General features: G+C 41.8%; 1 protein-coding gene across 3 annotated transcripts in view; it reads right to left on the bottom strand.

Annotated features, from left to right (window-relative positions):
* Nucleotides 1-14737: 14737 nt before the first annotated feature.
* MAP2K6 (mitogen-activated protein kinase kinase 6) overlaps nucleotides 14738-23483 on the bottom strand; it is a 106150-nt gene continuing 97404 nt past the window's right edge. For all 3 annotated transcript variants that reach the window (XM_077253449.1, XM_077253448.1, XM_077253450.1), the window contains 2 exons: nucleotides 18781-18826; nucleotides 14738-16696 (listed from right to left, as the gene is read on the bottom strand). In XM_077253449.1, the coding sequence (XP_077109564.1) occupies nucleotides 16619-16696; nucleotides 18781-18826 (124 nt within the window). In that variant the 3' untranslated portion in view covers nucleotides 14738-16618. The remainder of the gene's footprint in view (nucleotides 16697-18780; nucleotides 18827-23483) is intronic.

The raw sequence follows: 23483 nt of genomic DNA on the forward strand, positions 1-23483 counted from the left end.
TCATTTTTTTCAACAAAATTTACAAAATCATTTTTTTTGGACCACATCACATTTGGGGGTCAATCTGATAGAAAATACCCAAAAGTGACACCATTTTAAAAACTGTACCCCTCAAGGTGCGCAAAACCACATTCAAGAAGCTTATTAACCCTTCAGGTGCTTCACAACATTAACTTTTTTTTTACTATTTCAAGGGTGACAGGAGAAAATTCACCACAAAATTTGTTGTGCAATTTCTCCTGAGTACACCAATACCTCGTATTTGGGGGAAAGCCACTGTTTGGGTGCATGGCAGGGCTCAGAAGGGAGGGAGCACCACTTGCATTTTTTGAACGCAAAATTGGCTGGAATCAATGGTGGGTGCCATGTCACGTTTGAAGACCCCCTGATGTACCTCAACAGTGGAACCCCCCAATTCTAACTCCAACCCTAACAGAGTCCTAACCCATCCCATTTGGAAAAAAATATATTTTATTTTATTATTTTTACCTAAGGGGGTGATAAAAGGGGCTTTGATTTACGATTTTTATTTTAATCACTGTGATAGGGTCTATCACAGTGATCAAAATGAACCAAGAGGAAAAATCTCCTATTGTTCCCAGGTTCCGGCCAGCAGATCTCGGCGAGCGCACTGAGCATACGCCTGTAGTTTTCTTCCCGGAAGAAGACGTTGAGGGCCAGGGGACAGAGCCGGAAGGTCCAGGGGCACTGGAGGTACCGTGAGGGGGTTGGGAGACCTCATTTCTCTCTCTTGTGGTATGCTAGATCATATCAGAGGAGAAATAAATGGGAAATCTGACTTTTTTTTATGGTTGCCATTATTCGTTAAATAACAGCGATCGCAACACTGGGGGCAGTAAAAACCGACCCAAATCAAGTTCTCCGGGATCTCAGCTATACCCGGTAGCCGAGACCCTGGAGATTTTGCGAAGCTGAGGGGCGCTATATACCTTTATATCTTCAGGGCCGTTAAAAAGGGGTATCGGGGGTCGTTAAGGGGTTAATGCTGGCCCTAACCTTATAACTGTTCGATTGGCTAATAACTATTCCTCTCAATTTTTTCAGTCTATACACGTGCATGCTCTATTCGAGAGGGTGTGCACATGTGTTCAGTGGAGAGAAGAGAGTCATACAACATTCAGCTTTGGAAGCGGTTAATCTCTAGAGATTAAAGGATCAAACATGTTGAAACTCAACATATCAGATCTTGACTTCCTCAGCCAACATATGCAGAATGAAAGTCAGCGTAACAACTAATAAGTCTAATGTACCATCTTAACATCCTCCTCCGTGGCATGAAAACTACTAACACCAAGCTATTGATGTATCTTTGTGACATCTGTACTGAACTCTTTTGACTTCCAATGCCTTTTACTGGTATTACTCCAGACCAGGGGTTGACTACTCTTCTCACACAGGGTTTGAGCTCACCGATATGCAAAATTCCCACCTTACAGTGAATAATCTATTTCATCTTCCCAAAAGTATTCTTAAACAATGCAACTGACAGCATCGCGTAACCTTACTGCTCAATATTCACAGCTTTTAGAAAGACAATACTCATTTGTCAGAGATTCATCATTACATAATCTTTAAATCATCAACTCTTTGTAGCACAACCAAAAAATGTGACAAGGAAACAATTGCATTTAAGCTGTTGACAGTTATGTACAGATGACTACATTAGGTAATGTACTTAGTTATGGCTTATTCCTAGAAAAGAGACATTGGTTTGCAAAATTAATTATCTAAAATGTGCCTCAGTCATAAGTCATTGGCATGATGACGGGATTGGACAGTAGAGTTGCACATTGAAAAAAGGTCTGGTCAAATCTTCACCACACGTAGTATCTCAGAGACTTCTCCCCATTACATGATGTCTCAAAGTAGCAGACACTTAAAGGGACTAGTGTTAGCACCCCAAAGTATAGTATGCTGTAATAAGTATCTGAATTATACGTGCCAAAGACAGAACTTCCCGTCAGACTTTTTCAGTCAGCAAGCAAGAGCCTTGGACCAACAAGATATTTCTTTCATCCCCAACTAATTTAGCTCGTCAGTTTTAGTCTGCAACCTGTGGAACTCCAACTGTTGCAAAAGTACCTTTTCCACTGCCAGCAGCCTTTAGTCCAGCAGATGCAGAGGCATCGAGTATCTGTCCAGCTTAATGGAGGGGGGGAGGGGGAGTACATGCACCCCGAGAAGAATCTGCTATTGTTCATGTGGTGGAGGATACAATTTACAAATGAATTTGAATGGAAAAAAAATGTTACTCAGCACCTCAACCAGTCTCTCAGGATGGGACCAGTTTAAAACATAAAAAGTCACAAAAGGTCTTCTTTACTGTGTTACCTGTTGTGGAGCCGCGGGGGTCAGTAGGTGCTCTAGTCTGCTGACTCAAGACCGCATGGACCAGGGATCATCCCACTGAACGCCTGCTCTCTTTTAACGGTGGGAATAATACTACTCAAACAACAAAGGGCAATACTTTACCATGAACAGACAATAACAGCAGTCCCAGCAAAATGCCCAAGATGGATCAAAATTGCAGTTACACCTGCTGACTCGCAGGGATTAAAACAGCTGCGACTTCCAGGGCCAACTACCCCCACATGTGGCATGCACAGACTGGAGGTAATGACAAGCTTAGGCAGCTGACAGTCCATTGAGGTACAAGGACAGGAGACCGGAGGGTGGCAACCTGACTACTCCGAACATCTCCTTGGAGCCAGGTGACCAGTCGGTCCCAATTATGGCTTTCCCAAAGGTATCCATGGGGCTCAGGTGAACAGTGGGTCCAAATACTGGCTTCCCCAAATGTATTCATGGGTTCAGTGGTGGTCAGTAGAGCAGATCTACGGTATATTCTTTCAGCTAGGGCCATGGTCCCATAAGCTGGTATCCTGTAGAATGTTAAATCTATGCAGCTTGTGATGGAGCCATGATGTCCTGGCTGCTGTCCTGTAGAGCGTGTACCAAGCTGGTTTTATAAAGAGTATCTGGTTCTTTTGTAACAGAGGCATATCCACCTTATATAGTTCACAATTGTTGTCCGTCAAGCCATCATCCAGAGGTCAAAATGAAAGTGTGATGAGATTAACTTGCATTGTTTGAGTATTTAATCAATTTGCATAGTTTTTCCTCCTCTGTTTTGCAACAGACTATCAAACATCTATTGTTCAATTACCCTATGTTTCTATCAAAGATAGCAGATAATGAGCTTGTAGCAAACAGCAACTCTAGAGTCCCATTCAGGCTAATATGAACAATAGTCTGTGTTTCTTGACCAACAAAGGAACAAACACAAATTCAAAAATCTACATAAAGAGAACAGTCTATGCCTCCTGGCTTACTGGAAATAGACATCTGGATAATTAGGATTAAATGAGGTGTCCTCACACCTGTGTTTGCATAGGTTTCGCGTAAGGTACCTTCACACTAAACGATATCGCTAGCGATCCGTGACGTTGCAGCGTCCTGGATAGCGATATCGTTTAGTTTGACAGGCAGCAGCGATCAGGATCCTGCTGTGATATCGCTGGTCGTTGCTGAAAGTCCAGAACTTTATTTGGTCGTCAGACCGGCGTGTATCGTCGTGTTTGACACCAAAAGCAACGATACCAGCGATGTTTTACACTGTTTACACTGGTAACCAGGGTAAACATCGGGTTACTAAGCGCAGGGCCGCGCTTAGTAACCCGATGTTTACCCTGGTTACCAGTGTAAAATGTAAAAAAAACAAACAGTACATACTCACCTTTGCATCCCCCGGCGTCCGCTTCCCACACTGACTGAGCGCCGTAAAGTGAAAGTGAAAGCACAGCACAGCGGTGACGTCACCGCTCTGCTGTTAGGGCCGGCGCTCAGTCAGTGCAGGAAGCGGACGCCGGGGGACGCAAATGTAAGTATGTACTGTTTGTTTTTTTTACATTTTACGCTGGTAACCAGGGTAAACATCGGGTTACTAAGCGCGGCCCTGCGCTTAGCAACCCGATGTTTACCCTGGTTACCCGGGGGCCTCGGCATCGTTGGTCACTGGAGAGCGGTCTGTGTGACAGCTCTCCAGCGATCAAACAGCGACGCTGCAGCGATCGGCATCGTTGTCGCTTTCGCTGCAGCGTCGCTTAATGTGAAGGTACCTTTACTCCTAGAGATGAGCAATACAATTCAATATGACCCGTACTTTTTTAAATTTGAACAATTTGCAATTCGATTGAAATCACACAAAAAATGCCTGAAGACATTTTGTATATTGCAATTTTACACTTTTGCTAAAGTTTGCACCAGCCAGAGGGCTGACATGACCAAAGTGATTACCACGCGACCTTCCCCATATTGCCTTCTAGCTATCACATCAGGAGGGACTATCATAAAATGTTTAAAGGCCAGGGCAGGGCATGCAGCAGCCATTTTAGGATGATTTAGGATAGTTAATGTCCAAGCGCACAGGTCAGCATTAGAGATCGGAAAAGAAAGCTCTAAAGTATTGGAAAAATACTCCACAGTTATATGTTGTACAACTGAAGCAGTGGTTCAATTGATAGGGGAATAGACAGACTCCACATTATTGATCAGTAATATGGTGTATTTGGCATCTGTTCTGCTGCAATCAAATTACGTTTAAATTCCTTTTTTTATTCTAATGCACTAAAAAGCAGATGCAAGACAGCACAATATTTTTTGCAGAAAAGAAAAATCTGAAAAAAAAATCAAAAAAAAAAATCAGTGAGTCAGAGACAGCCTGCTTGCTTGATACAAGCAACTATATAAAGCTTTTGCATTCCTTGTGCAATTTTTTTTTGTTAGAGTAATTGTTTTCTTAAAATACATAAGAAAATTCCATAAATTCCAGACATTTAACTGTCACTGTCTACCTCAAAAAGTGTGCATTTTACAAGTTTTTATATTTGCACATCTGTTTCACCAAAGTTTGCATCTGCACAAGCCACGTCAATATATCACCCAGATGCTGTTTTTTTGTACATGTACCTACCCAGCGTTTCTTACAATGTGATTCTTAGGAGAGAAGTAGTATTTTGTTAAAAAAAAAAACGAAGAAAAAAAAGTGGACATTTAACTGTGCTGGTCTATTTTTGCATATCTATTTTACTAATCCAATTTGACAACTGTACATGTCACAGCTATGCTGCAGACTCCAGCAAGTGTATTAGTGCGAGGAAACAGAGGGCATTGTGGAATATACGATAAATCACTTGTCTCATTCTCACCAGGATGAAGTTACCCACCGGTTTTAGTCAGAGTTCTACACAACGATTTTCCTGATCACAAGCTACTAAAATAGATAATTTTTGAATTTTTTTTTAACTTTAAATAACATTAAAAGTTGGTCAGTCCACTATTAAATGTGCTGTTTACTACCAGGTTACCATCAATTTCTATAGTGAGGTCACTTTGACATTACTACTATTGTATTAAGCAACTTGAAAGGGGTTGGATAAAGTCCTAAGACACCTCAGTGTTAAAGATGTCTTTTAAAGGCAATTTGAGGCTTTGCAGTATAGTAATTTGCGGTGAATCTATTTCCTGTAAATAGAAGTTTTTGGAAAAGTTCATCGTACCTAATGAATTTGAATTTCAAAAGATTCACTCATCTCTACTCCCTAAAATATAAAACGTATACATGAGAGTCCGGTTTTACTAAATCACTTTTACTTCTTGAGACTACGTAAAAACTAGAAAGTCCGTTGGGTCTTCTTACTTCTAAAAGAGGTTTTCACAATTCCAGTAATTATTTGGCATCTCCTCCTAACTTCCATCCACTTTTCCAAATATCTGTCCCAATGATTTGATTCTTTTCATATGTCCAAAATGAGATATAGCCATCATGTAGTTATAACTGAAAGTAGAAGAAACGCCACAGCACTCACCAGGCTTGCAGTTCAAGTTTTCTTTATTCAGTGACACATAAAGGCATCTTCACGGCACGGGAGTGTAGAAAGAGTGCAGGTACAGAACAGATGAAACGACGACGGCCGTTTCGCGCTAAAGGGAAGCGCTTCTATGGGTCTGCTTGAGAGGAAGTGACGCCGCAATAAGAAGGTGAGTAAATGAAAAACCCTCCTCCTGCGTTCACCTCCAATCAAGCGTAAAAGTGCACAGTGCTACTAAAAACAAATTAAAAACAAATGTCAGAACTACATAACTCACAATTACAGATTATATAGAGATACATTGCAGAGAAGACATGATACTTCTGGACACAGAAGTCACGGTAAAAGCGTGAACCACAATGAGTGGCAATAATCATATCCAATGTGACAGCAGTCGACATAACATTCTCATAAAAATTGCAAAACAAAGAAAATTAATGGGAAACTGAGTCTATACCCATGTCTGACCCAATAAATACCATCAACAGGACACCAAATCACGAAATTACACAAAACTACAAGAAGACCGACATATCCACCCTGTGGTTCATACCAGCCGGGCCAGTGGCTCGTGTGCGTAGAATCCACTTGGTCTCTTGCCGTAGTAATAATTTATGGAGGTCACCTCCCTGTGCAGGGAGAGAGACCCTCTCAATCCCTGCAAAGGTCAAAACATTAGGGTTTCCTCCGTGGGCCTCCCTAATATGATCAATCAATTTTGGGACACCCTTCCCTGAAGAGATCGATTGAAAATGTTCTCTAAACCGTACGTATAACTTACGGATGGTTTTCCCAATGTAAAACTTTTTACACGGACAGAACACCACATAAACTACATACTCTGTTTTGCAAGAGACGAACTGTCTAACGGTATGTACGACGGGACCAATATTTAATGTTTGTCCAATTATATGAAAACGGCAGTAGTGGCAGTGACCACATCGAAAATTCCCCTTCGGGACCGTCCGTTCTAACCATGTTGTTCTGTCTTTAGTCACCCGATTGTGTACCAGCATATCTCTAATCCGGGTTCCCCGTCTATTAGATATTAACGGACCACCTTCAGTTTTGCCTATGAGCTCCCTGTCCCACTCCAAAATGTGCCAGTGTCTACGAATAGTCGACCTAATTTCCCGATCTAACGGACCGTATTGGAAGCAAAAATTAAAACGCTGGTCAGGTCTATCGTGCCCATCTTCTCTTGTGTCCTGTGCTCTAGTCTCTATCCGACTGACCGCAGACTCCAATATTTCGTCTGGGTAGCCTCTGTCACGGAACCTAGACAGAAGCTCTCCAGACTGCCGCTGGAAACCTATTTGTGTGTTATTAATGCGTCGCGTTCTCAGTAGTTGACTAAATGGCAATGATCTTTTTGTATGATTAGGGTGAAAACTATTGTAATGTAAAAATGAATTCACTGCAGTGGGTTTTCGAAAAACTGACGTACATAAACCATCTTCCATTGCTTCCACATAGACATCTAAAAATTCCAAATTGGTGCCTCCAAATTTATAGGTAAAAGACATCCCCATTTGATTGTCACAATTCAAGTAGTCCACAAACAATTTAAACTCAACTTCAGTGCCGTCCCACACTATAAATAAATCGTCGACATATCTGATAAACAGTTTTATATGTCTCAAAAATCGATTTTTGTGAGAATAAACGTAGTCTTCTTCGAATACAGCCATGTACAGGTTTGCAATACATCAATTTTGTGTGTGAAGGATTGGACTTTATATTAAGCCACAACGCCTTCACCTTCCTTGACGTTTGGTACAGGCAGACCACTGGGACTGCCATGGGGACCCCGGCTGCATGTACTGTACATGGCTGTATTCGAAGAAGACTACGTTTATTCTCACAAAAATCGATTTTTGAGACATATAAAACTGTTTATCAGATATGTCGACGATTTATTTATAGTGTGGGACGGCACTGAAGTTGAGTTTAAATTGTTTGTGGACTACTTGAATTGTGACAATCAAATGGGGATGTCTTTTACCTATAAATTTGGAGGCACCAATTTGGAATTTTTAGATGTCTATGTGGAAGCAATGGAAGATGGTTTATGTACGTCAGTTTTTCGAAAACCCACTGCAGTGAATTCATTTTTACATTACAATAGTTTTCACCCTAATCATACAAAAAGATCATTGCCATTTAGTCAACTACTGAGAACGCGACGCATTAATAACACACAAATAGGTTTCCAGCGGCAGTCTGGAGAGCTTCTGTCTAGGTTCCGTGACAGAGGCTACCCAGACGAAATATTGGAGTCTGTGGTCAGTCGGATAGAGACTAGAGCACAGGACACAAGAGAAGGTGGGCACGATAGACCTGACCAGCGTTTTAATTTTTGCTTCCAATACGGTCCGTTAGATCGGGAAATTAGGTCGACTATTCGTAGACACTGGCACATTTTGGAGAGGGACAGGGAGCTCATAGGCAAAACTGAAGGTGGTCCGTTAATATCTAATAGACGGGGAACCCGGATTAGAGATATGCTGGTACACAATCGGGTGACTAAAGACAGAACAACATGGTTAGAACGGACGGTCCTGAAGGGGAATTTTCGATGTGGTCACTGCCACTACTGCCGTTTTCATATAATTGGACAAACATTAAATATTGGTCCCGTCGTACATACCGTTAGACAGTTCGTCTCTTGCAAAACAGAGTATGTAGTTTATGTGGTGTTCTGTCCGTGTAAAAAGTTTTACATTGGGAAAACCATCCGTAAGTTATACGTACGGTTTAGAGAACATTTTCAATCGATCTCTTCAGGGAAGGGTGTCCCAAAATTGATTGATCATATTAGGGAGGCCCACGGAGGAAACCCTAATGTTTTGACCTTTGCAGGGATTGAGAGGGTCTCTCTCCCTGCACAGGGAGGTGACCTCCATAAATTATTACTACGGCAAGAGACCAAGTGGATTCTACGCACACGAGCCACTGGCCCGGCTGGTATGAACCACAGGGTGGATATGTCGGTCTTCTTGTAGTTTTGTGTAATTTCGTGATTTGGTGTCCTGTTGATGGTATTTATTGGGTCAGACATGGGTATAGACTCAGTTTCCCATTTTCTTTGTTTTGCAATTTTTATGAGAATGTTATGTCGACTGCTGTCACATTGGATATGATTATTGCCACTCATTGTGGTTCACGCTTTTACCGTGACTTCTGTGTCCAGAAGTATCATGTCTTCTCTGCAATGTATCTCTATATAATCTGTAATTGTGAGTTATGTAGTTCTGACATTTGTTTTTAATTTGTTTTTAGTAGCACTGTGCACTTTTACGCTTGATTGGAGGTGAACGCAGGAGGAGGGTTTTTCATTTACTCACCTTCTTATTGCGGCGTCACTTCCTCTCAAGCAGACCCGTAGAAGCGCTTCCCTTTAGAGCGAAACGGCCGTCGTCGTTTCATCTGTTCTGTACCTGCACTCTTTCTACACTCCCGTGCCGTGAAGATGCCTTTATGTGTCACTGAATAAAGAAAACTTGAACTGCAAGCCTGGTGAGTGCTGTGATGTTTCTTCTACTTTCAGTTGTTTTATTCAAGACTTTGCATCCACGCAAGCACCTCCATATGTGTTTCAGACTTCGAGCTGATTGGTGCCATGATAATTGTTAGCTCTCAGTTTTGAGGCAGTGCGGCTTTCTTTCATTCTTATACATTGCATCATATAGTTATTTTAGCATCAAGTGAAAGGCACGTCTTGTTTTGGGCAAAGATTCACATATTGGTGAAGAACTAGAAATCTCATGATAAACAATGAAAACAAGGTTTTAAGATTTTCCCTGCCCAGTTGGGTTTTCTGTTTTGACTTGACATCATTACTTCATCACGGAAACACATTTTGAATGTCGAGATTTTTACGGGATTGAGAAAGGACTAATACCAACATTGTTCATGGACAAAATTGTTAGACCCAGGTCTACTGGTGATGATTTATGTTCTCGAAAAAGATATATGGTAACCTCTTAGAAATCTACCATGCTTGCACAAATGAGAACATACAAAAAAAAACAACAACTGACCAACAGAACCGTAATCCTGCTTCATGTTCAGTTGACTAAACAAGTATCCAAAATTTGGACTATTCCTTATCTCGAAATATTTAATGAATCTTATTTGGCGCAAAGAGTAAATAAGATAAGTGAGATTCGGTCAAGACAATTGGTTTCTTTAAGACATTTTTCCCTACAAAACTTCTTAAAGGCTTAAAGAGAAAAGTCAAGTTCTTCTAAAGTTCCCAGTGACCACATCAGACATCCCAAAGCATTGAAACATATGCGTCAAAAGGCGACGACAGTTTCAGACATGGTATTTTTGGATGCTCTTTAAAATGATTCATATATTTCCCCATTATCTGTTACATCACCACGATGAAGACATTTTCCAGGTTATTTCTATTTTTGGGATGTTGTCAGGGTGATTGATGATGCTTTCCCTCTTAACGTCAGTTGTGAGCAAACAAAAACACAATGGAACTAAATAGAAATTGGAAAACAATGAAGTCACAACTCGTTTTTTATTGAGAAGCAAAACAAAAGTACCATCATTTCCCACTACATTTATAGATTTCTGATGCCAGGAACATAAAATTAATTGCAAACAGATTCCGGCCGATTGTGTGTATTACTATTCAAAATGGAGAAAAATATCCTGAATAACAAGGCCACTGTTTACATTGAAGAGAGCAGGATACTGATCAAAATACCCTAGAAATTATAAAAAAATTAGTTTACTAAATTGTTATATTTGACGGAACTGTTAATTTGGCATCCATTGCCACTGCTTACCCTACAATGCCCCTATGGCAACATACAGTTTGACGTTCTCCTGGATATACGACATAGAAAATCTGCTTTACACTTCCTGTACACTGTAGAACCATCAACCAGCTGATCTGGGGGGGGGGTGCTGGACCACCGCCAAAATATGATATAACAATGACCTTTCATAAGAACTGTAAGGAGGCTGTAGGACACATAGTGGATGGGAGATAAACCTGAAGTAATGCTTTAGCACATATAGCACTAAAAGGTGTTAATCGGCCATGATAGCTTGTTTGACAAGCTAAAGAGTTGGGAGAGATGGCTGGTTGGTCACCGTATCGCCACCCGAGTATGGTTCACTTTGTAAATTGAGATGTTTGTCTCACATGTGGCAGTTTGTATGGAGTTGTGCAGAGCTCTTAGAAGTTGGACTCGAAGCAGGCTAACCAGCACTATGGTGTGGACTTTTTGCTTTATGCTGTAATCTTGAGCCGGACAAGGGCTGTATTTGAGTTTCCGGTTACGTGGTTTATGTGGACTGCAAGAAAATAGCCAGACTTTTAAATAGAATTGGTTCCTGTGATACCTCACATCGCTCCCAAGTCGCATTGTTACAGAATGCATTATGTTCAGTCAATAAGAACTGGTCTAGGGAACCTTAATGGCCCTTTTGTAAGGTACAAAATGATGTTCTGGCTGCGCTGGACCTATTTGGGCAGTTTTCATACTTGCAGTGCCATTAAAGACAAGCAAAGACTGCAGACAGGTTAGCAGTAGTGATGAGCGAGTGTACTCGTTGCTCGGGTTTTTCCGAGCACGCTCGGGTGATCTCCAAGTATTTATGACTGCTTGGAGATTAAGTTTTCATCACCACAGCTGTATGATTTACAGCTAATAGCCAGGCTGAGTACATGTGGGGTTGCTAGGGAATCCCCACATGTAATCAAGCTGTCTAATAGCTGTAAATCATTCAGCTGCCATGATGAAAACTAAATCTCCGAACACTAACAAAATACTCGGAGGTCACCCGAGCGTGCTTGGGAAAACCCGAGCAACGAGTACACTCGCTCATCACTAGTTAGCAGCTAATAAAGATATATATAAAAAACAAAAAAAACAACTTTGCCAAAAAAAATCCTGATAAACTGCAGCCGTCTGTCAGGAAAACCTAAATCCAGACTAGAAAAATAAATATTTACTCATTGAAAGAAGTCTTTGTGGTCATCAGAGAGAAATGTGCAAACACGTATTTATTTTAACTGGACAGAGTAGTCGCTGACATTTTTTTGTTGATAACCCTGGTAGAAAAAAAAAACATTTTTGAAAGAGCGGAAATGTTTTATTAAAATGCCAGAAAAGGAGGTGCTCCGTTTACACATGGACTAGTTTACAAATACACACTGAATCCTGACATAAACCAGCTGTATTCACTTTTTTTTTTGTTTTAAAAGAAGTCTGTCTGGAAATGTCCAAGAAGCCAAAAATGTAACCTTTTTCAAAAACAAAACCCCACCATCCAAAAAAATAAATAAATTAGAGTCTGTGGATAAAATGAGAACATTTTAGGAAATGTATTGATTGCATTCAGCACCTGTAAATATTTTGGGTCTTGTCTGGTCTTTATGACCCAGTATTGATCTGGGAGGGGTGTGTGTCCTACTTTAGATCAGCTGATCGGCGCACTGATTCATACATTGTGTAGTGGCCATGAATGGTACTGCAAGTTCTCCTTCACTGTTGAGAAAGCTTACAGTACCATTCACTTCCACTACATAATGTACAGAGGTGTCCCACTTCCAATGCGCCATGGCCTCCTCATTCAGCTGATCGGGTATGTTCCCCATGTGATTGGATATTATGGTGGCTCATTTATATCATATACCTCGCAGGAACAACTCAATTCTGGTGTCTGCCCATATTGCAGGACTTTTCTGACTGAAATCTCCCTAATTAAAGGTGGCTCTGCAACCACAATAACCAAAATGGCTCACAGGAGCTACACAGGAGGACCTCTCCAGTCGTGCATAAGATAGACGACCCATTGATCTAACACTAATACTTAATTTCTCCAGTGGTGGCACTGTAGGAAAATTAAATTGTTTCAGCGGTTACTTGAGGTTGGGGGGGGAAAGGTGTCCCAGCAAAGAGTAACTTTCCAAACAATTGTCAAGGGACAATACACATAAGGTGCCCAGTCAGCTGAAAAGTTTGACAACCATCTCAGAACTCTCCCCAGAACACAGGCAGTTCTGCTGAGAGCTCCTGTGTTCTCTATGCGAATGCCGCTTATCTCTTGGAGAACAATGCAATTGGAAGTTCGAAATCAGACATGCCTGATCCACATCTCTCCAGACCATCAGGCGGCTTGCGCCCCCATACACATTAGACAATCAGCTGAACCTGGAGTTATTGGCAGGCTCAGCCGGCACGAGTCTAATATGTATGGCTAACTTAAGGCCGGTTTCATCCGCGGATCTCGAGACCAGAACTCAACAGCCTCCTGACCAAACGGTTAAGAGACCCACAACCAGTCTGTATTCAGACTCAAACTCAGATGTGTGAAATTTACCTAACAAATAGGGATTAAAAAAACCTTTATGACATTTCATGAGCACCTACATGTGGCTGGTATCAAATTGGCAATTCATGGTTTATTTTCTTTGCAGTGGAAGATTTCTACATGGTGGCACCAATGTACGGCGGCTCAATGGTTTGTACTGTTAACTTTGCAGCGTTGGGTTCAAATCCCACCTAGGACAACACCTGAAAGGAGTTTGTATGTTCATGTTTCATTTGCACTTACCTTATTTTGCGGCCTATAAGACGCACCCGAAATTTCGGGGGGAATGTTTTTTTTTTTTTTTTTAATAAGATGGTGCGTGTTATAATCTGCTTTTGGATTATATTATTATTATTTGGAGGCAGCAGTGGTGGAGCGGGATCCCATGTGGCAGGGTGACTGCTGGCAAAGGCATGAGATTCTGCGAGCTCCAGGCTGGTAGGATGGGGTTGTCAGTGGCAGCAGGAGTTGGGCCATGGCTGCGGACCCCAGGCTGGTTACAATGAGGTGCTCAGTGGTGCAAGGGCTCCGCCATGTTATGAAAGTCAGGAGCCCCACACCTTCCATACTTTCTAAAGCGGTGGACTCCAGGAAAATGGCCAACAGAGGCAGCACGTGTGCAATTGAGATCTTTGTAGATGAGATCTCTGTGCAGAGATCTCAACTTGCGCAAGCACCACCTCCAATGGCCATGCGGGGCTCCGGGCATTCACAAAATGTCAGCAGAGCCCCTGTAGTGAACACCCTGTCATACCAGCCTGGGGCAAGCAGCTATCGTCTGACTCCTGCCTCCGCCAGAAGCTTCCGGCAGCAGCGAACCCCGCTCCACAGCATCTGGGGTGCTCCACCGTAGCTACAATTTGGATTATAAGATGTATCCCCATTTTCCCCAAAAAATTTTTGGGAAAAAGTGCGCATTATAATCTGAAAGATACGATAAGATACGATATTTCTTTTAAACGTGCGCCTCTTATAAAGTCTAATATTTTGCTAGCCTGCTTTTTTGTTTTTTGTTAGTCATTGTTGGGAAGAGTTTGGAGATTCCAGATATTTTCAACCGATTCATCAAATTGTGGACTTTTTAATTAAAAAGTTCACATTTTCTTTTTGATCCAATATCCTTTATTCCTCCAATCCTGGAGTGATTTTATGCACATTTGGAAGTTTTTGCGAACATTTTTGCAACATTTGAGCAGAACGTGGCCCTTTTAGGGTAAAAAGGATTAAGGCAAAAATAGAGAAAACAGTCAAACAGTTGGGGGGGCAGGGTTTTTTTTGTACTGTTCGGCATTGTGGTCTGCATCCAGACCACGAAGTACGCCCGTCTCAACCCAGGAATAAAAGGCGTTATCTGGTGCCGCCCGATTTCACACCTGTCGATCATGCGCATTTCTCGTTTGTACTGTCTCTTGTGATGCAGAAGTGAAGAAAAATCTGTGTTTTTTTTCTCTATGATAAAAAGGGTCTGTCCAAACAAATAAAGACACAAATTCAGACTTGGCTTGACATTAAAAAATATAATTGATATGCAAGACATTTCATTGGATTGGAAATAAAACTGTAATTATTTCCTATTGTGTACATGGTTTATTTTTTTTATTATTTTTTTTTTTATTTCTGACATGGCACAACCCTGCAGTATTCACCACTGTAAGATCCATACATTTCATCACGGCCAGAATGATCATGACCTATTTCATCAAGCCCTTCAGTAATAGAAAACACTACTTAATCTGTCATGGATACCATGACCCTCAGTGACCCCTTGCAATGCATTGTATGGCGCTTTAAGTAAAAAAAAAAAAAAAGGGGGTGGGGAACAAGGGCTAGAGTTCAGGGAAAAAAAATACAGTAATTGTATAATGCTGCACAGAAATAAAAAAAAATAATTCAAGTAGGAAAAAATAGCTACTAAGATACTGTTGGAAGGGTCCTTTGGGGAATCGTGGACTAGTTGACTGCGCATGCGCGGATTCTTCATTTCTATCGATGGTTTGAAAATTGGCTGAGCAGTCAATTTTTAATACTCTTATACAAGAGAATGGGAAAGCAGTGGTTGCCATTGTTTTAACCCTTTAATGGGATCTTTCAGCAACCCAAGAACTAGTTCTACACGTCGGAAAGGTGACTGCGCAAGCGCGGCTCTCTTCATTCACTTCTATGGGCGTTCCAAAGATGACTGAGCAGACAAGCAATTTTTTGAAACTTTCATTCAGGAGAATTAAAAAAAATAAATAAAAAATATGGCGCATGCGCGGCGGATATTTCCATTAATTTGCTTATTGCCGACTCAATGCATTGCAAGCCCCTGTGTCCGCAAGAGAGCTCCCTCTCAGCAACCCATGGACTAGTTCTATACATCCTGAGGATTAAATTGTACAGAGAGGGTAAGGATTTGGCTTTTAGTACCAATTGCATGCCAATACAAAAAAATAAACCTGCCCCAATATGACTCTGCGAGACAGATTTTCCTCTGTAGTATACACATATATATCCAGAAATTCATCTTTTTAAATTACGCCCCGAGACTGTCCTCCATTAATAACCTCAGACAGCATTATTCTAGTGTATTTTTAACCTCCAGCCATTTACTGAGACCATGGAAGCCAGAAGTGACTCATCTCGTCTCGGCCAGCATAAAATCATCATTATGTCAAATCTAACTACTTGGCCTTAAAAATGAAACAGATTAAAAAAAAAGTAATAATATATATATATATTATATAGGAGGACAGTGTTTCCCCCCCACACACAACCACTCCATAATTATCATTTAAAAAAAAAAAAAAAACACTAAATGTGGGGGAAAAATAATTTTTTAAAAAAATATTTAAAAAAGGAAAAAAAAAATAATGTTTTCACCCTTACACCAGCAAAACCCTATAAATATTTGCCACCGTATTTTACCCAGTTCACACACTCTTCTTCCTCTCAAACAGACAAATCCAAAAAATAGAACAAAAAAAAAAAAAAAAAAATCAAATAGAGGAAAAAAAAAATCTAGTAGCACCTAGAACCAAAAATAAAAATAGGAAAAAAACTGAAAACTGCTATAAAACCCATACGGCAGCAAATGGGTAGAGGGAAAAAAAATAAAATTGAGAAAAATTAAAAATATATATATGATTTCCTCCCATTCCGGTAAGAGGCATCGGTAAAACTCCTGCACTGTCAAAGAGGCGGCTGTGACAGCCCAGGGGTTAGACGTTTCTTTGCAATTAAAAAGGCCGACAGAAACAATATGGAGTCCAGTTTTCCCAGTCCCGTAATTCATTTCTATGGGATATTTAAGCAGCCATGTTCAGCCGCCCCACGTCCTGCAGGAAGAGAAGTCCGTGCGTAGGAGGAGAGAAAGGGAAGGGGAAAGGATCGCTCGCGGACGTTTATTCTCCCAGAATGAGTTTGACGAATGATGCCACATCAGTGTTCTCAGATTCGTGCAGCGTAAAGAACGGGTGTTGCTGCAGAAAAAGCAAAAAAAATAAATAAATAAAAAAATTAAAGTTTCCAAGATAAGTTCCTGTGCTATTCCTCCTGGAAATAACGGTTAGAGAACATTTCTCTGTAAAGTTTGCATTGTGCCAGGTAATCCCCCCATGTGTTGCAGCCGAACAGCACAGAGCAGCTCATATTTTTTGAGCACGCCGAAGACACTCAGACCCGAGCATGCTCAGATAACACCTTATAGAGCACATTCGCTCATCATTAGACGTTACCGCTCCCCTTAGTCAACAAGCTATACACTGCTGACTCTGATTGGACAGACTTAACATGCGGAGCATACTTTATGACTAAAACGTACAACTAAGTGTTACCATGACCTTTCTAAAGGCAGTATGTTCCTACGCAGGCAACAACGTAAGAACAAAGCTGAGAAAAGGAATGGTAATGTCCAATTGTTAGTTCAGTCAAACATTTCTAGGAGGAACAATGGAAGAACAGCACATTGCTAACAAACTATAGCCCAGGAGGGTTAGCTCTTAGAATACTGCAGGACTAGAAAGTGGACAGGTTGTCGTAACAAGTGTTATCTCTATATATTAATGAAAGTGTGAGGACAACGCTGCAGCTTTCTCATTTATATTGCAAATCGTTTTGCGTCAGCAGAACCTATGCCAATTTTTTAGTCATGGATGTCACAGTACAAAAGAAAATCAGCCCGAGTACTGAATATATATTAGCAAGAGGTATGAGAGACTCCAGGGAGTGTGACTGCAGAGTCCATAATCACTCAGACATATAGATCGGCATAGGAGCTGTATACACAAAACGGTGTGTATAAATATATATATATATATATATATATATATATATATATATATATATATATATACACACACACATATACACTCACCGGCCACTTTATTAGGTACACCATGCTAGTAACGGGTTGGACCCCTTTTGCCTTCAGAACTGCCTCAATTCTTCGTGGCATAGATTCAACAAGGTGCTGGAAGCATTCCTCAGAGATTTTGGTCCATATTGACATGATGGCATCACACAGTTGCCGCAGATTTGTCGGCTGCACATCCCAAAGATGCTCCATACAAGGCAGGATGGATCCATGCTTTCATGTTGTTTACGCCAAATTCTGACCCTACCATCCGAATGTCGCAGCAGAAATCGAGACTCATCAGACCAAGCAACGTTTTTCCAATCTTCTACTGTCCAATTTCGATGAGCTTGTACAAATTGTAGCCTCAGTTTCCTGTTCTTAGCTGAAAGGAGTGGTACCCGGTGTGGTCTTCTGCTGCTGTAGCCCATCTGCCTCAAAGTTCGACGCACTGTGCGTTCAGAGATGCTCTTAGGCCTACCTTGGTTGTAACGGGTGGCGATTTGAGTCACTGTTGCCTTTCTATCAGCTCGAACCAGTCTGCCCATTCTCCTCTGACCTCTGGCATCAACAAGGCATTTCCGCCCACAGAACTGCCGCTCACTGGATTTTTTTTCTTTTTCGGACCATTCTCTGTAAACCCTAGAGATGGTTGTGCGTGAAAATCCCAGTAGATCAGCAGTTTCTGAAATACTCAGACCAGCCCTTCTGGCACCAACAACCATGCCACGTTCAAAGGCACTCAAATCACCTTTCTTCCCCATACTGATGCTCGGTTTGAACTGCAGGAGATTGTCTTGACCATGTCTACATGCCTAAATGCACTGAGTTGCCGCCATGTGATTGGCTGATTAGAAATTAAGTGTTAACAAGAAGTTGGACAGGTGTACCTAATAAAGTGGCCAGTGAGTGTATATATATAGAAAAAAAACGGAAAACAGCACAAAAAAGTAACAAAAGAAGTGGGTCTTTAATGCCTGGATGGCGTGGCGACGTTTCGGATTTTCCAATCCTTTTTCAAGTATATATATATATATATATATATATATATATATATATATATATATATATATATATATATATATATATATATATATATATATAATTTTTTTATTTATTTTTTTTTCAACTCATCTTCTGCCCCGCAAAAAATTCAATTTGGAACATTGCCTATATACAGGGGTAAGGTAATCAGCGGTCATCAATACTTGCCATAAGCTCAGCGTAAGTCGGACGCTCTTCGGAATTCTTCTTCAAGCTGTAAACAAAAAAGAAAAAAAAAAATTATATAGTTCTCGTATCAGGAAAAACGTCTACTGAGGACCTAGAAATGGCCGAAGACCTCACCCACACCGAGAACCCCAAGGGGCCAAGGGGGCTGGCTGATTCTTCTGACTCAGTTGTAAGTTCAGGAACACTCCTTAATTATTTATCCGTATAAGGCTATGTGCACACGTTACAGATTTCCTGCGATCTGCAGCATTTTTTTCCGCAAGTGATTTACTGTACAATGTAAATCAATGGCATAAAAAAGTTGTGCTAATGGTGCGGAAAAATCCGCATGGAAAACGCAGCGGATTCAAAAAAAAGGAGCATGTCACTTCTTTTTGCAGATCTGCTGCGTTTCTGAACCCATTCCATAATAGAAATCCGCATAAAAATCTACAACATGTGCACATACCCAAAAAAAAAAAAAAAAACAAGCAGATTTTTACCTGTGCTTTCTGCCAAGAAATGCAGAATCTGCACAGAAAATTCCACAGTCAAATCTGCAACGTGTGCACATAGCCTAACTGTTAATAATAGTCTGATTTGCTGGGGGTCCCAAGTCAATAACAAAAAACTGGGGTCCTGAGTCTCCTTTCAAATGGTGCAGCGGGTGAAAATGCGTGCCGCCAATCTATGCCAAGTCTACAGGACCGATAGACTGACTATTTTGAGGAAAAAACCCTTAAAGAGGACCTGTAACCAGACCAAAATGGCCAGTCTTTGCTTTTATTTTACTCCCATTGCACCAGAGTATACCTTTTGTGTGTTTTCCTTTTTAAATCCCCCATATGGTTCCAGAGATATGGGCCTATTTAATGTATTACAAATGTTTACAGTCTTTTCCAAGGAAATGAGGCTCACAGGATCCTCTGGGGCGTGGCTCTGCATAATTACCCTGGGAGCACCGCCCTCTTAGAAAAGGAAAAAAAAAAACTACAGAAAAAGGCATGCATCTTTGGAACCATATGCCGGTTTATAAAAAAAAAAATGGTAAGAAGGAATAAAACGAAAGCAAGAACTGGACCTAGTGACAGGTCTGCTTTAAAACTAACAACTTCTGAAAAAAAAAAATGGTTGTTCACTGGCTTCAATCTCCGCTCATGGACCACAATAAGTCCATTAGGTGTCCATGTGTGACCCCCTCCTCTACATGCTCACCTGTTAGCCAATCCTAACCCCTCCATACACACTCCGCTCAGAAGGGCATGCATGTGTGACAATGTACCCCACACCTCTGGGGGGCGACTTGGCTCCCTGACACGCAAAGACCAGTAGGATAAAATCTCGTTGGGACACTCCGCATTCAGGTTCAGAAATTGCCAGGTTCACCCAACATCAATAGGAATATGAATGAATGTCAGCGAGATGGTAAACAAATGAAAAGCAGAAGACGACTTCTTCCTAAGTAATCAGACCCCGAGACGGGACACATCAGCAGCTGGACAGCAGCAGAGGTCAGAGGCACATCCTCCGAAATGGAGTTACCCATCCTTCGTCAGGACGCTTCCTGTGATTGCTTCCGGACGAGCGATCGTGGGGAAACTTTCCAGACAGACAATAGCAAGACAGGTTTCATCAGACACAGCCAGTAAAACGTGAGCTGTTCTACTAATAAAAGAAAGGCCTATGGGAATCCTGAAACCTGAGAGGAAACTACCGGACATACTTTTCCTGCTTCTGCCTAGTAGTAAACACATTGCTCATATTTACGGTATTAAAGGATATGGACATCTTTGGGGGCATTTTTTCTTTACTTATAGGCATGTATTTTGGGCAGAAAATACATTTTCATTACATATTTTGCCTCCTATAGCCACCGTGTTGAGCTTTCTAATGCTGGCTGCAGAATGAGTTGACTGAGAATCCATTAGTGAGCTCATTCAAGAATTTGCAGCTACTCCCCTTCTGAGCTCCCTTCGGCTGATTTATGACCACATGAAAGTTGAACTGAAATGTTTGCTCATAAATCAGCTGAGAGGAGCATAGAGGAGTAAGATTATGTTCATATGGCATTTCAGTCCGTCCCAGCACTAAGGTAAATGTTTTTCAAAGATTAGTTTTTTTACTGTGTTTTATTTTTCCACAGACCGAATTTCTGCATGGAAAAAAAATTGCAGCATGCCCAAGTCTCTCCCATATTTAGGATGAGCTTCACCTATAGGTGCGGGGACAGAGGGAAGAAAAGGGGCAAAAAAAAATAAACAAATAAATTGGATCTTATTTTAAATTGTAATGTATGTGGTTTGGTAAAAATGTATTCACTGATGATGTATAAGAACGGATGCTATCGAAATGACAAAATAAATGAAAAATCACCCATTTTTTCAGGCTAAAAAAAAAAAAATTGGGTGAGTTTTTTTATAGCCTCGTGTGAATTAAAACTCTCCCGTCAGAACGAGCCCAATATTACAGTAAACTCATTCAGAAACCAGCAATAGACTCTGCAGCACAAACGCTACAGAAGGCAAAGGGTGCAAAATTGTTAATGAAACTCGAAGTAGCAAAATTGTTCTTAGCCAGAAATATATGCATATAGACGGAGTCAACTTTTCCTCTTTTTATCTGGTTTCAGGTGTGATTTTATTTTCATTTTGCACACACCTGTCACTTGCCAGAGGTGAGTTTGAACAAGCATCACATGCTTGAAACAAAGTTGTTTACCTACAATTTTGGAAAGTGCCAACAATGTTGCCCGGACCATTTTTCTGCTAATTTGTGTTGAATTTGCTTTTTTTGCCTAGTTTTTTTGTGTTGTAATCGGGGCCATCTCCACGGCAATGGCTTTATGGCGGGGATGAGGAGACCAGGGTGTGCTGTGCTGCTGGTGAGACACCGTAACTGTGGATACCGCACCTCCCGGCCGGCGGTGATTAAGAGACCGGGGTGTGCTATGCTGCCGGTGAGACACCAGGACTATGGATACAGCACCTTTATATGGTAGTAATGTTCTACAAATTTAAAGGGAACCGGTCACCAGAAATAACGCCCTAAACCTGCAGATATGCGGTTAGTCTGCAGGTTAATCGCGTTATTATGCTGCCCGGTGCCTGCACTGACAGCAGGCCTCAATGTAGAGCTAGTGTCAGTCAGGGCCGGAGGCCGTGTTACAGCGGCCGCTCTGTATCCTCAGAGCAGTGACTGAAGCTGCGGCGCCCCCGCCTCCATGACGGATATTGAATGCTGGCGGGGTGAATAAGGTTCATTTTTTCCTGGCTGCATTCGGATGCGTGCAAGAGCCGGGCAGCATAATGTCGCTATTAACCTGCACAATAACCCCTTATCTGCAGGTTAACAGCGTTATTTCTGGGGACAGGTTCTCTTTCATTTTGTACAACAATACTTCAATAAAATCGGGCCGGAAATTGCAATATGTACACGATGACTCCGGCGCCATTATACTGAAGTAATGTACTACAAAGTGAACATAGCAGTGAGCACCAGGCGGACATAGGGATAATGGCGATGGCCGGGGCGTGCGCGCTATGTTGATGATGTAGTACATTTCTTGAATAAAAATGCACACCACCCGGGTGTAGAACGGGTTCAGTAGCATATATAATATTAATATACACACACATATACATACACACTGCTCCAAAAAATAAAGTAAATCAAACTTCTGTGAAATCAAACTGTCCACTTAGGAAGCAACACTGTTTGACAATCAATTTCACATGCTGCTGTGCAAATGGAATAGACAACAGATGGAAATTATTGGCAATTATCAATAAAGGAGTGGTTCTGCAGGTGGGGACCACAGACCACATCTCAGTACCAATGCTTCTGGCTGATGTTTTGGTCACATTTCAATGTTGGTTGTGCTTTCACACCCGTGGTAGCATGAGACGGACTCTACAACCCACACAAGTGGCTCAGGTAGTGCAGCTCCTCCAGGATGGCACATCAATGCGAGCTGTGGCAAGAAGGTTTGCTGTGTCTGTCAGAGTAGTGTCCAGAGGCTGGAGGCGCTACCAGGAGATAGGCCAGTACACCAGGAGACGTTGAGGGGGCTGTAGGAGGGCAACAACCTCAGCCTTTGTGCAAGGAGGAACAGGAGAAGCGCTGCCAGAGCCCTGTAAAATGACCTCCAGCAGGCCACAAATGTGCATGTGTCTGCAAAAACGGTTAGAAACTGACTCCATGAGGATGGTCTGAGTGTCCGACATCCACAGATGGGGGTTGTGCAGGACACTTGGCATTTTCAACAGAACACCAGGATTGGCAAATTCGCCACTGGCGCCCTGTGCTCTTCTCAGATGAAAGCAGGTTCACACTGAGCACATGTGACAGACATGACAGTCTGGAGATGCCGTGGAGAGCGATCTGAAGCCTGCAACGTTCTACAGCATGACCGGTTTGGCAGTGGGTCAGTAATGGTGTGGGGTGGCATTTCTTTGAAGGGCCGCACAGCCCTCCGTGTGCTCGCCAGAGGTAATCTGACTGTCATTAGGTACAGAGATGAGATCCTCAGACCCCTTGTGAGACCATATGCTGATGCGGTTGTCTCTGGGTTCCTCCTAATGCAGGACAATGCCAGACCTCATGTGGCTGGAGTGTGTTAGCAGTTCCTGCAAGATGAAGGCATTGAAGCTACGGACCGGCCTGCCCGTTCCAGAGACCTCACTCCGATTGAACACGTCTCGCAC

This window comes from Ranitomeya variabilis, chromosome 4 (assembly GCF_051348905.1).
Source record: "Ranitomeya variabilis isolate aRanVar5 chromosome 4, aRanVar5.hap1, whole genome shotgun sequence".
Taxonomy (NCBI): domain Eukaryota; kingdom Metazoa; phylum Chordata; class Amphibia; order Anura; family Dendrobatidae; genus Ranitomeya; species Ranitomeya variabilis.